Below are 13,150 nucleotides of genomic sequence, written 5' to 3'. Positions count from 1 at the left end.
CTGGGGCTTAGTTGCCTGCTGGGGTTAAACCACAACAGGAAGAAATCTCAAAAGAGGCTTCTAAATGTTTACAATTAAGTTTAATAAAATTATATATGTGACTGAGTATCACACAACTCTAAAAATATCACTGAAAAACTGTCAAGGTTTGTCTTCATTTTCTGGATGCTTCGTTTTTAAATGCTTTGCTAATTACAATGTCTTTATACTTTCATTAGCTATTATCTCAGGGCGCAATACACAATTGGGGTGAGGTTCATCATTAATTATAGTAGGTAAATCCATATTTCAAGTAGTCTTCCTGATAATTTCAGGCATTTTTGGCTGATTTCTCCTCAGTTCTGATTAGATCATCACCATTTTTGCCTTGCAATGTAGCTGACAAGCTTGGAGCAGGTGAAGTGCCAAATCCACCATTTTCTTGTTGTTCATTTGTGCTTATACTGTTATCTTCAACCTGTGGGATCTTTTCAGGAATCTCTCTAAGCCACTTGTCCATTTTGTGTTATCTTAGTTAAAACTAAATAATATGAAGCATAAATCCACTCAACCAGCTCACACAAACTGCAATACATCACAATCCACTGACAGCAAATGAATGAGGCCACCACTGTGTCATGCATGACAGAGCCTTGAAGGTACAGACCAAGTGAGGGCACCAGAGTCAAGCTGTATCTTAAATACTAGTAAAGCATAACTTATTTTTGCTTGTTTGTTTGTTTTTAAGATAATAAATATAAGTAGACATTCTAAAATTTTGTTTGTGCACACCAGCAGATCAGTTTCACACAAGCCATGGCTGCATGCACCTCGCTTTGGAGCTTGCTACCCTAGACAACTGGTGAGTAATGGACAGTCTGGCACCAGCTCATTTCCAAGTTAACTGGGTGACTGGGTTTTATAATAAATTACTGGATCTTTCAATGTCTTCTTTAAGCTGACAAAGCTCATCCTTTGTTCTCCAAAGGATTTGGAAAACCTATCAACAATGACAGACTACTTTTTTAATGTTAATGTGGCTCTGCCCAGTCTCTTACTTGAAATTAAAAAATTAATCACATAGTTCTTAACAGAACTTACTGCTTAAAAACCTTACTACTAAAAATAAATAAATAAAATACTAAAAAAAATAAATAAAACTGGGGGGGAAAGTGACTAAAAAAAGTCTCCTATGATCTCTGTAAAGCTTCTGTATTTCACTGTGGCTTCCCCCAACAAGTAAGGATTAACGACAGAGCTAACATTTTCCTCCAATATTTGTGCATGTCTTCCAGAGAGCAAAAACATAAAACTTATGGACCAGACACTGGTCATAGAACCCTAGGAGACAAATGCGCAGTTATTTATATTCACACAAGATAACAGAAATTGTTTGTAACTATTCCAGCGTTAGACATCAGTCCTAAAATTTAGACCACAGATCCATGGTTGCACTTTGTATCATAGACAACTAAAACAGTTCTGCTACAGTATCACTAAAAAACAGCAAGAGAAACTGCTGACTAGTTCCTGTCCCAAAAGGGAATGCTTTCTTCAGTCAGGATACAAAGTCAGACGGAACTTTACACTAACTGCATTATTTTCATTATAAGTAGTTAGCAGGTGAGGCAAGATAGCATAGCAAGCACATATGTATGAAATACATATTATCACTAAGATGACAAAAAATTAGATGCTGTAATATGATACGTGGTACTATAAGTGAAATTTTCCTTTTGTACTACTTAAGTCAGCATTAACTCCACTGACTAACATAGGCTTTTCCTTGGCCTGTGCATGCACTAAGAGGATGTTTCCACAAAATACATAGCCAGTAAGTGCCCGGCTCTAGTTCTGAGGGCACATGAACTCCAAATGTCCAGTAGCACTGACTTTCTCTGCTGTCTGCCAAGGTGTGAACTCCTACTACAGCCTTTCCCTCAGTTGAGATACTAACAGCTGAAAATCAGTTTCTCTATCCAGAAATGGATTTTCCCTAAGCCTGGAGCGCAGAGCTGGGTCTGCACTTTCTAGTCCTCTGCCAAATGTTGCCAAGAGAACCCAACGGGTTCAGAAGTTCTCAGTCATAGGAGGGGAATAATCAAAACCTAGCTAAAAAAATAACAAAACAAATGACAACAATTAAAAAATCAACCAAACAACAGACCAAAAAACAACTGGAGGCACATACACGTGAGAAAAATTCTAAGCGAAATACCATAATTAAAATAGACGGAAGGAAACTTTAAGTCTGTAGCTGAAATTTGAAAAACCTGTAATGAACCACCACCACCACGATAAAACAGAGGAAAAAGGCATACAGACAGGGTAACCTGGACGAGGGCTGATAAAGCTGATGGAAGTTCCCACCAGCGCGAGACGGGACAGAGTCAAACACCAGCCACTCACATCAGTAATTCTCCCTTCGGTCTCCCCGTTCCTCGTTTCTCCTGACTTACCTGATGCTCTCCTGCCGCAGCGATGACATCTGCGTTCTCTCAGGGGACCTCTCCGTTCAGCGCCACGAGCACTCCCACCCCAGCACCCCTCACCTCAGGACGGGCTCCCCAGACCCGCCCTCGCACCGCCTCACGCACCTCTGCTCAGCCGTGCCCCGCCCCACAGCACAAGGACGCTGCCGCGTGGGTCTGTCCTCGTCCTCCCGCGGCCACCGTGGGTTCCTCGCGTCGCCATGGTGCGGAGTAAGCGGGCTTCGCCTGCAGGTAGGGGCCGGGGCCGGTCTCTGAAGAGGGTGCGGCTGCTGAAATCAGTGCTCCTGTACGAACGTGGTTCCCGGCAGAGCCTGGAGCCCGCAGACTCGCTGGGAGGGATCGCGCTGTCCCGCTGCAGTCAGCACTCCCGCACCTGTGGGCCTGTTGTCGGCCCGTCCTGAGGCCGGTGTGGCTGGGGAGCGGTGCTGGCAGTGGGGGTGCAGAAGGGAAGGGTGGGAACGGTCGGAGCTGCTCTGTCCCTTTTCCCTGCGCCGGCCGGAGCTTCACCCAGCCTGGTGTAGGGGTGAAGCGCAGCCCGCGGTGCTCTGCGTTCACACTACGTGAGCGGGTACCGCACCCGGTGTTTTGGGACTGCGACCGATCTGCAGTGAACCGCCATGGGTTCCGGGTCTGGAGCACAAGTCTGATGAGGAACGGCTGGAGTTGTTTAGTCTGGAGAAGGCTCCGGGAGGACCTTAACGCTCTCGATAACTGGCTGAAAAGAGGTTGCATTTAGATGGAGTCGGTGTCTTCTCCCCAGGGACAAGCGATAAGACGAGAAAACAGCCTCAAGCTGCACCAGGGGATGTTTAGACTGAATATTAGGAGTAATTTCCCCACCGAAGGAATAATAAAGCATTAGAACAGGCTGCCCAGTGCAGTGGTAGAATCACCATCCTTGGGTGTGTTAAAAAAATATGCAGATGAGGCCCTTAGTAATATGGTTTAGAGGAGGACTTGGCAGTCGTGGGTAGTGGTTGGGCTTGATGATCTTAAAGGTCTTTTCTAACCTAGCTAATTCTATGGTGGAGCAGAGGCTCTGCTGCTCTCTTAAGCAGGAATACATTATCAAGTAATAGACAAGTATCACTGGCTTAATGACATCTGTATATATATTTAGTGTGCCAGTCTTATTCTTTGCCTCTTACTGTAATGTGGAAAATATATATTTTTTTCTTTTTCTACCTCACCTCCCCTTTGGAGTTATCTGACTAAACATGGTGCAGGCTGACAAGCCTTCAGTATGGTATTCTAACCATGGCTCTACCTGATGGGTGGTTTTTCAAGTTGTACTAATTGGTGTTTAAATGCATGCCTAGGTTTGTTGTAGAATCTGTAAGTACACACAGCTGGTAATCCACTCCTGTGCTTGTCTGTTCATTATCTGTGTGGAGCTAGCATCTCAAAACACAGAGTTAGCAGCAGTACTTGGTTTGTTACCTGTGTGTATTAAGTCTAAAGAGCTTCTGCAGACTTAACTTTGAGAACAGCTGTACAGCTGTGCTGAGCCTAAACCAATTAGGTTCACCCTGTCCCCCCTGGTTTATTAAAAACAGTTATGGCCTGAATAGCATGAGGCATAACTTGTGTGTCTCATCTTAGATGTAACATCTGTTTTCTTTAAAGGTGGGGGGTTTTTTTGGTGTTGTGGTTTGTTTGTTTTGAGCATGCTTTTACATGAATTTGTGATGTAACAAGCCTTCTTCAACTTCACTTGTAGTCCTTTCCTGTGTATTTGTGTTTATGTGTGTCAGGGATGGTTGAGTTGCATTTGAAAGGGCCTTTACACCCCTATAGTAAATGACCTTGTATAGGTACTGTTTTTTTGTTTTCATGGCAGCAAACTGAGTCTTTGTGAGGCTCATCTGCCCCTGCAGTGGAGGTGACTGTCTCTGACAAAGGAGTAGGGATGTAGGAGTAGGAAAAAGTTGTTCCAACTTTGCACTTGGTGAAGAAAGCAGGTTGAAGGTGGACACCTTTATTCTGACCCTAGGATCCATAGGTAACCTTGGGATTCAGCAAAGCTTTTGTTTTGTGCCTTTGTTTTCAGTTTGGGTTTTGTGGTTTGGTTGTTCTGGATTGTTTTTGTTTTTTTTTTCTTGCAGGGAGGGAAGAGACATATTCCTACTTCCTGATATCCTTTCTTTAAAAATATAGGGTGGTTTAAATATGGAAATTAGCAAAGATTTTGGCACACAGTTCTTAAGTGTTAGGTTACATGGCTTACAGGGCACTTAAAAATACAAAAATAGAGCTCTATGGTAGAACTTTGACATATCTCTTAATTGCTTTGGGAAAAAACGAATTACAAAATGGCTTTCTGGTACATTCCAGAAGCATCCATATTTAACTATTCCACTGTTAGGGGTATCTTTGAGCAGGCTGGACAGCTGCTAGTAGCAGCTATTGGCAAGTCAGTGAAGAGACTGAAAAGTCCTGTGTTATTCTTACAAATAACTTCTGTGTGGTTTTTGGTAGTAGACACAATTCCTGGTTGGCCACTTCATCTTTAAATACCTTTTCCTACTTTGGGTATTTGTTTCCTTCCCACCTACCCCCCAACTCCTCCTCGTGCTTTTTGTAAAGCTACATAAAATGTCTGGCTCCCTGTGTGTCTGGATCTCTTTACCCTTCTAAGTTAAAACTGAAATGTATGTGTCTGGAAATTGCCAATCCTGCACGTGTGCTTTGTGAAGTTCCCAAACTGAAAGTCACAGATCTACGTTCAGTTATGGTTTTTTACTTCTAAAACTTTAGTTGTGTTCCCACTTGCAGTTTGACTCATTCCTAAAAGGCAAAAAAAAAAAAATCTAAGCACCTAACAAGCGGTGGAAAAATACTTGAGATAACTTGCTTTGGTGTTCTGGATAAACTTGCTATACAGGGAACTTGCTGTCAAGAAGACACCAGTCTTACAAGCTTTCTTGAAATACTCAAGGATTTTTTTGGTGGTTGGATTTATTTATTATTTTTGTCATTCGTGTTTAAAGGTGCATTCTGTATTATCTTCTGCTTAGAAAGACAAAGAAGTTTTATACCTTGTGAGCTGAGGGTATCTGAAATCTTGAATCTCTTTACTGGCAGATAATTGGAAAAGGCTGACACTTCCATTTTAGAGGAGACTTTGAAGTTAACCTTTCAAAATAATTTGGTTCTGTCTAGATATCTGGTGTATTTGCTGCTGTAAGATGACTATTGATTTGCTGCTAATACAGCACTATAATTATCTGTATGTATGTAATTTTTAAAAAGCCAGACTGAGACATTGCAGAACTCCAGTACTGTGAGGCTGCTTTGGACATGACTGATGGAGAATTCTTGTTCCTAAAACTAAACCTTCTACCAGGAAATATATGGCAGGTGGTCAGATTTTGGTAGAAAATGGGTGGTAGTTACAGATGGGCACATCTGCTCCCCCCTGAGAGAAGCCAAATATTTATTTTGTGCTGTTTAGCTGAGTAATTCTTGAAACTTTTAGCCAGTCCCTATTAACTCCTGTCCCCAAATATTTGAGTTTGAAAACTCTAGTCTTGATTATTCATGATAAAAATTGGAGCTTTGCTGTAAGATGAAACAACTTCTTCAAAATAATGAGAAATAAACATTAAATTTGTTCTTTTTTACAGTTTTAAAACTTCATGAACAAGGAGATGAATACCCTCATGAACAAGGAGAAAGTATTTATTTCAGCAAGATGTTTTGGATAACTTTGCCTGTTCTTTATTCAGAACTTAATTTTCTGACATGCCTCAGAACTTAGATTGTTATTGTTCAGTCCTCTGTAGCTTAATTGGTGCTAATAGGGTTTGTGATTGGCAGTTATATTAATAAAATATAGTTAAACATGGTAGAACACAAGAACAAGGAAGTATGCAGCTGGTTCTTATCTGCATTAATTCTAGACTACCTTGAGTAAGTCATGTGAAACCTTCATTGCTGAGTGGTATTGTTTGACAGCCTGAAAGCGTTTAGAGTTTGGTTTGTTTGTTTAGCGTTTTAAAATTCAAAATAGAAACTATTAGATTTGAGATTTATGGGGGAAGAATGCATATTAACATAATAAGGTGTTAAGATTTAATGTAGTTAACAATGACTAAAACCCCTCTAATTTGATTATAGTATCTGGAAATTGATTTGAGTATGCCACCACAGAGAAGTTTAAAGTCTTTGCTGAATCTATTTGTTTCTGTGTTATGTGTATGTTTAAAAGTGAAGCATAGAGTTAAATATGGAAAGATTATTTTAAAGTATTTTTTTCTTCTCTAAGTGCATGTAATGTAATATGGAATTCTGTAGATATTTGTACATAAATTGTATTTTCTTCTTGCAGTCAAAGCTGGAGGTATGAGAGTGCCTAAAAAGCATGAGTATGGACCTGTTGGGAAAAATGCTAAACCCTCAGGAAAAGACAAGACAAGGTACTGCATTGCTGGGCTTTTTCCCCTCTGCCCCATAGTTCAATGGGCTGGAGGTTGATATCAAAAGACAGTTCTTTATCCCTGAAGAGTTTAATTCTTCAATTAACTTGTGCAATCTATAGATAAAGCAACTCTGAGGTAATCATCAACTTAAAATTTCCTACTCCTCCCCCCAAAAAACAACCCCAACTTCAAAACCTAAGGACAATGTCTTTCAGTGAAAAATAAAGGCTGAATCTCTTCTTTATTGTCACATGTTATGGAACAGAAATTAAAACAAAGTTTTGTTTACCTTTACCTAATAACATAATAGTCAAACAGTTTCCAGTGAAATGAGTTTTAGGCTGTCCTCATTCGAAGGAAACTAAGCCCTCATCTCCCCCATGAAAAGTGTAAATTCCTGTGCAGCCTGTATTTCCTATTTCAGTCCCAAATCAAATTTTACTTTTTCTGTTTTCTATTTCCTAAGCTTACTCAAGCTATTTTGCCCCCAAATGAAGGCATCTTTGTACTTTTGAATAAGCTAGCAGTGAATGGTTGAAGTAGCCATCAAAACAAATATTTTTTTCATTATTTTTCAAACAAAGACTGAATTTTTTTCTGAAAAATACACATTTTTCTCAGATATCACTTAACAAAAAGCTAAGATGACCAATATATGGATAATTACTATGATGCTCTTAGAGTCAGTGTGACCCTAAGATTTTATTTCAAAGGAGCCCAATGCAGTGATTTGCTCTCAGAACAAATCTGCTGTGTTCTGACAGTGATGACCTTATTGTGCAAATAAGCAGGGTATATATCCTCCTCCATATGACGATTAAGATATTTGTGAGGAACTGGAAGACCTGTACTTTAGCCCATTGTCAGATAAAACCGGCATGTATCTTGCTGCATCACTTGCCTTCACCAGTGAGTTAGATGCTTCCTGTTGAAGACTTGTAGAAAAAAAGATTCATAGAAAAAGTCTTCATAGAAAAAAGACTTGAGATTTGTGGGGATGAGACAAAATGTAATGGTTAAAGTACTTTGTTCGGGGAGCTGGATCTAAAATTCCACATGGCACTGTAACCTGTGTGCTTTTAATACTTTTATCTGTTTTGTAAGCACTCAAAATTATGTCTAAGTTCAGACTGGAACTTGGATATCTTTCTCTAATGAGTGCTCCTGCACCTAATGTACACTATTCTCTAGCCCGCCAAAACATTAAATTTTTGCCATTCAGGGGAGCAGCTTTTAGAGGAAGGTACAGTCTGATCTTGCAGACTTCTGAGAGCAGGAGATAAGGGGTTTAGTCCCTTTAGAATGAGGACAGTGTAGAATTTGTTCTTTCCTTGGCAATTATCTTGTTGATAACTGAGCATTTTCTCATTGTTGAGCATTATCTTACTAGGTATGAGTTGGAAACACGTCTGTTGTTGCTTTAAAAGTGACTTTGTCCTCCTGCTATGAAAAATTACTTGTAAGCAAAAAATTTTTACCTGTAGAAGTGGGCTCTGATTTCTGTCAGGATATAGTTGCCTCTCCTGTAGTCAAAATTTGGGACTAGTTTTGTGCATAAAAATAGAAACAAAACAAGGTTAAATATTCTATTGTGTTTCTTAAGAATAGAATTCCTTTCAAGAAGTCTTTGTATTGTCCTCGTGATACCTTGCTCTGGACTTGCTGAAGAGACTCATCCAAACTGAGAACAGCTCCCGAATCTTTATTAAAACACATTTGGAGTTTTCCTGAAAGCTGTGAATTACTCCTTACACTGCTGTGGATTTAGGGACATCAGTTACTGCTTACCTGTAAGAAAGGAGCCACCTCTACTATAGTGTTTCTGTAGTACACAGGTAACCATTTAGAAAGCCTGGATTAGTGTGGATGGGTCTGGATGACTTTGTTCTGATTCCCACTTGTTTGTTGTGGGGTTTTGTTTTTCTTTTCTGCACTAAGATTTAAGTTCCCTGTATTACTTCTGATAAATGAATTTACTTCTGCTGTTCCTATATAAATGCTTTAAAGAATGCTTCATTTTTAGTTGAAATGTGTACATTGCAATCATGATATCAGTGTGTCTGACAGGCACTACGAAGTACTGTAATCTAGTAACATTTATGTGAAATAGTATATTATGCCAGGAGTTAAAAGGGAAGTGTGTGACTAGCCTGACAGCTGAACTCAGTTTTTTAGACCAAGATGTTAATTTTTTTCCTCTAAAATGTTCTAATCAGATAACTTTTAAATTAATTGTATTTAGCCATGCCAAGAAATGGTGTAATGACATTATTTCTTGGCAAGCTACAGACATCAACATTGTAGGTCTTTGGATTTCTGTTTTTCTCCTTACTGGCTTGGAAGACGCTAAACTAAAATACATTTTTTTTTTTGGAATAAAGCTCAGCTTTCCTGTTTATTAATGCTCTGCACGAGAATCAGTGGTTACTCAATACAGCATACCTACCTTGTTGGGATACTGGATTTCATTCACAGGTTGTAATCACAGAAGTCATAGAGAACTTTGTAGTTTGGTACTACTAAGCAACTACTAAAGTAGTTGAGTTTTTGATTCAGGTGAGATTTTCTGAGAGGGTCAAAGTCACTGTCATAACTTAAAGGGGGTACTCAGAGCTGACAGCGGTCTTGGCAGGAGCTGAGCTTTTGAGACTTAGTTTAAAAAAAAAAAAGGCATGCTTCCTATGAAGTTGCTGTGTAATAGAATATATATAATATAAATCTAATATATAATATATATAAATATATAATAGAATAGTGCCTAATAGAATGTAATGCCTCATGTTAATAACTAGATGCCTGCCTGACAGTTTTCTGAAAATACATTCCATTTGGCTATACCTCATTATTTAAGACAAGCAATTCAAAGTTGTGTGTGTTCTTTGGTTTTTGTTGAGTTTTCTAATAACTTCTGTTGTTGAGGTGTTTTTTTGGTTGGTTGTTTCTGGCTTGATTTCCACCCACCCCACCCCCCAGGTTAGAAGGGCTTTGTTTTTATTGATTGCCAGTTGTCTGGGTGTAATTTTGCTCCTGTCTTTACTATAGTCATAGTCACCTGATGACATAAACAGACCTGGAATAGCACATATTTGTCAATGTGGCAAACTTGTATCAATTGCTAAGCTGAAATTTCATTGCCTTGCCTGATACACAGAACTATTAACTTAGCTAAAGCAGTATCTGCTTTTTCAGAGTCATATTTTAAGGTATCTGGGTCCATGTGTGAGGGTAATAATGATTTTTCTTGAATCCATTTTTAAGATACAGAGGTGTCACTGCAGATGATCTTATCATGAGAAGAATATGCAATCCACAGTTCTTCCTGTTGCTGAACTAAATTATTTCATATCCAGAGATTGTTTGCTTATACAATATTGGTAACATGGCTGGTTTTCATTGGAGTATGAAGACGTTAAGGGGATAATCTTGCACAAAAAGTTTTTGCTTGACAAATTGCTGCTGTCAAAAAACCCTCTCCAAAAGCAGAGGGCGATTTTTTTTTTTTTTAATGGGTCTAGACTGGAATCAAGAAAATTCCTAAGTCAAATTTTGTAGTTCTGGATATCAATGCTCAGCTTCTGTGAAGCTACTCTGCAGTGTAGGGGTTAAAAAAAACATCTGTTTTGAGTTATTTAAGGCCATTCATATATATATATATATATAAACCTTTTGTATACCTAAATAAAAGTCTGCAACACAGATTTTACAATGTTCTATTCTGAGGCAGCATAATTTTTTTTTAAATATCCTAGTCTTTAATGTGATTAAAGGATTTAGGGCCAAAACCTAAATTTCTATTACAAAATATTTTGTATTAAGCCTGGAAAATGAAAGTGCCAAGTAATTCTGTGAGATGGAAATGCTAAATACATTCTTGTTTTGCTTTACAGTGCCATTACCAGTTTTTCAAAACCTCAGAACATGGGTGTCTTGGTAGCAGAAGCACTGAGCAAAGTAAGTACCTCTGGACAAACAAGATACACGTTTGTCAGGGCTTCTTCGTAAAACTGTACGGTAAAAAAAAGTGAATTTTCCTTAAACTGCTGTCATCTGACACTTGTAGGTTTCTCATCTACCACTAAATATTTTTTGAGGTAGTCTATTTTTTTAGCAGTTATATGGCTAAAATATAACTAGCCTTTCCTCCTTACTCTGGTGTGTTTGATTCCATTCCTATTTACACTAAGTAGCCCCAGGGTAGTTATGTACACCTTTTAGAGAAAATAAGGTGTGTCGGTTATTTAAAGTGGTATGTTGATTTAGATTTATGGAAATGGGGGGGAGGATTATCAGTGACATAGTAAATTTGTGGCAGAGCTGGGATTACAGTTGAGAAAGGAACCTGGTCTTCAAGTCTTTATCCCACTGTGGAAATAGCTTGAACTGCTGTAAGGGTCCAATTCACAGAAGCAAAAAGATGGCCTCTTGCAGGAGGTGGGTAGTGCCACTGCTAAGTGCTTATTGGATACCAAGACAGCAAGTTAATGTCAGACTATTGCAAGTGATCCCCGAGACAGCAGGCACAGAATATTCCACTGCTGCTGCATATGCAGCTGTTTCACCTGACACCTGACATTAGATAGTCAAGCATCTTCTTGAACTCTTTTCCAAAGGGAAAGACTACGAGATCATTTAGAATCGTGTTGCAGAGCTGTTGATGGACCCTTTTATGCCTACAAAGACCACTGTCTGGTATCTCTTGCTAGGCTGTTGATGTAGACTTTCAACACCTATATTTTGCAAGAGCTGACTTAACAAGCAGCTTCTTAATTTGCATGCTAATCTGAAGATCTGACAATTAGAATTTATTTTTCATATACTTGCAGTCTTTAAATTGTTAGTTATACAGGAGTTCCTCATCCATCGAGCTTGGTTGAGACATCAGTTGCATCATTTCAGCATAAGCTTTTCATCAACAGATATGTATATAGCTTTAGTATGTAGATGTTGAATTTTTGAATTGACTAGTTTGTTAAGGAGAACAGATATAACTCATGCTATTTCTCCTCTGCTTGTCCCCACCTCCTCTATTCTGACCTACCATTTCCTTCTCTTGGTTTCCATAATCTTGTTGCATGAAACTTTTGCAGTAGTTTAGAAAGTGATAATTTGATACTGCAATGACAAAGACTTGAATCTAGGAAAGTAAGAATTTCAAGCAACTTATTGTTAACTCTGTCGTACTGATTATTTGCTCTGCTTTCCTGATCTTTACAGGAAATTCTATGAACTACTAAAAAAAAGGGGGGGGGGGAGGAAATGAATGCAGTCAGGCTGATACCATTTTAAAATCATAAAATATAATTATATGTACAGAGTTTCCCTGAGTTTATCTGTTGATTATTTGAACTTCTTGTGGAGTAAGTTTTTAAACTACTTTTATATGATAAAATTTAGGAAGAAAATAACATAAAAGCTATATTTTATAACAACTTTTCCTTCCTCCACCCTTTAATGTTACAGATGAACCATAAAATGAATGCAGCAGCATTACAGGTGGCCCAACAAAAGCCTCAGCCTGCCTTGGAGAAGTTCATACTGCCTAAGAGAATTCATATTATTCAACAGCCACGGAAATGTTAAGATACTCATTAAAATACTCATGCTTACTTAAAGTGAGTTTCTATACAAAATAGCACTTCACGCACTGTGGTGAAATGTTCAAAAGCTATGTGCCTTGTATCTCACTGTATTTTTGTTACTGACAATAAAATGCTTTATAAGAAGAGTCACTAAATGTACTTAGGATTTATTTAAATACCATGGTGTATGTGTAATCTGGTTTTACTTGTGTACAGTAATCACAAGATGCTAAGAAGTCTTAACAGCTTCCTTTACAGTGTGAATTTTGACTGAAGTTCTAGAAACTGTCATCTTTTTTTTTTTTGCCCCCCCCCCTTTTTTTTTAATAGCAGTAAAGCTGAAGTGAACATGATCCTAACTAAGGAGGCCACAAATTAAAGGCATGTTTCTTTTTGTTTTAATTTAGGCTGTCCCATGCTGAATGTGTGCCATAGGTGTACTGCACAATAAGAACTTGAGCAAGTCCTGGGAAAGATTCCCATGCAGTGGAAAAAAGTATCTTTTTCCTTGCATTTCTTTGTGTAAGGAAATCTGATTCCTTTCCTGGGATCCAAACAGTAGAAAGAACCAAGTGAAAACAGTCTGTTTGTTTGAACCCCTCTGGGGCTGGGGAGGATGAGTGAGGGAAGTAGAGGAAGTTGAACCTCTGGGATGAGAGGGTAGACATGAAGGAGGCGG

General features: G+C 38.8%; 1 protein-coding gene and 1 long non-coding RNA gene across 2 annotated transcripts in view; one reads left to right on the top strand and one right to left on the bottom strand.

Annotated features, from left to right (window-relative positions):
- LOC115947256 (uncharacterized) overlaps positions 1-2,512 on the bottom strand; it is a 36,475-nt gene extending 33,963 nt beyond the window's left edge. Inside the window, exon 1 of the long non-coding RNA XR_004081204.1 lies at positions 2,439-2,512. This is a non-coding gene — a long non-coding RNA (uncharacterized lncRNA). The remainder of the gene's footprint in view (positions 1-2,438) is intronic.
- An 81-nt stretch (positions 2,513-2,593) lies between these two features.
- Positions 2,594-12,621, top strand: DAPL1 (death associated protein like 1). The gene is made up of 4 exons (XM_031053325.2): positions 2,594-2,702; positions 6,802-6,889; positions 10,780-10,843; positions 12,353-12,621. The coding sequence occupies exons 1-4, from the start codon at positions 2,672-2,674 to the stop codon at positions 12,470-12,472; spliced, it is 303 nt and encodes a 100-aa protein (XP_030909185.2). The 5' UTR covers positions 2,594-2,671; the 3' UTR covers positions 12,473-12,621.
- The last annotated feature ends 529 nt before the right edge of the window (positions 12,622-13,150 follow it).

This window comes from Melopsittacus undulatus, chromosome 4 (genome assembly GCF_012275295.1).
Source record: "Melopsittacus undulatus isolate bMelUnd1 chromosome 4, bMelUnd1.mat.Z, whole genome shotgun sequence".
NCBI lineage: Eukaryota > Metazoa > Chordata > Aves > Psittaciformes > Psittaculidae > Melopsittacus > Melopsittacus undulatus.
The sequence above is the reverse complement of the archived record's forward strand: the minus strand, read 5'-3'. Positions and strand labels throughout refer to the sequence as shown.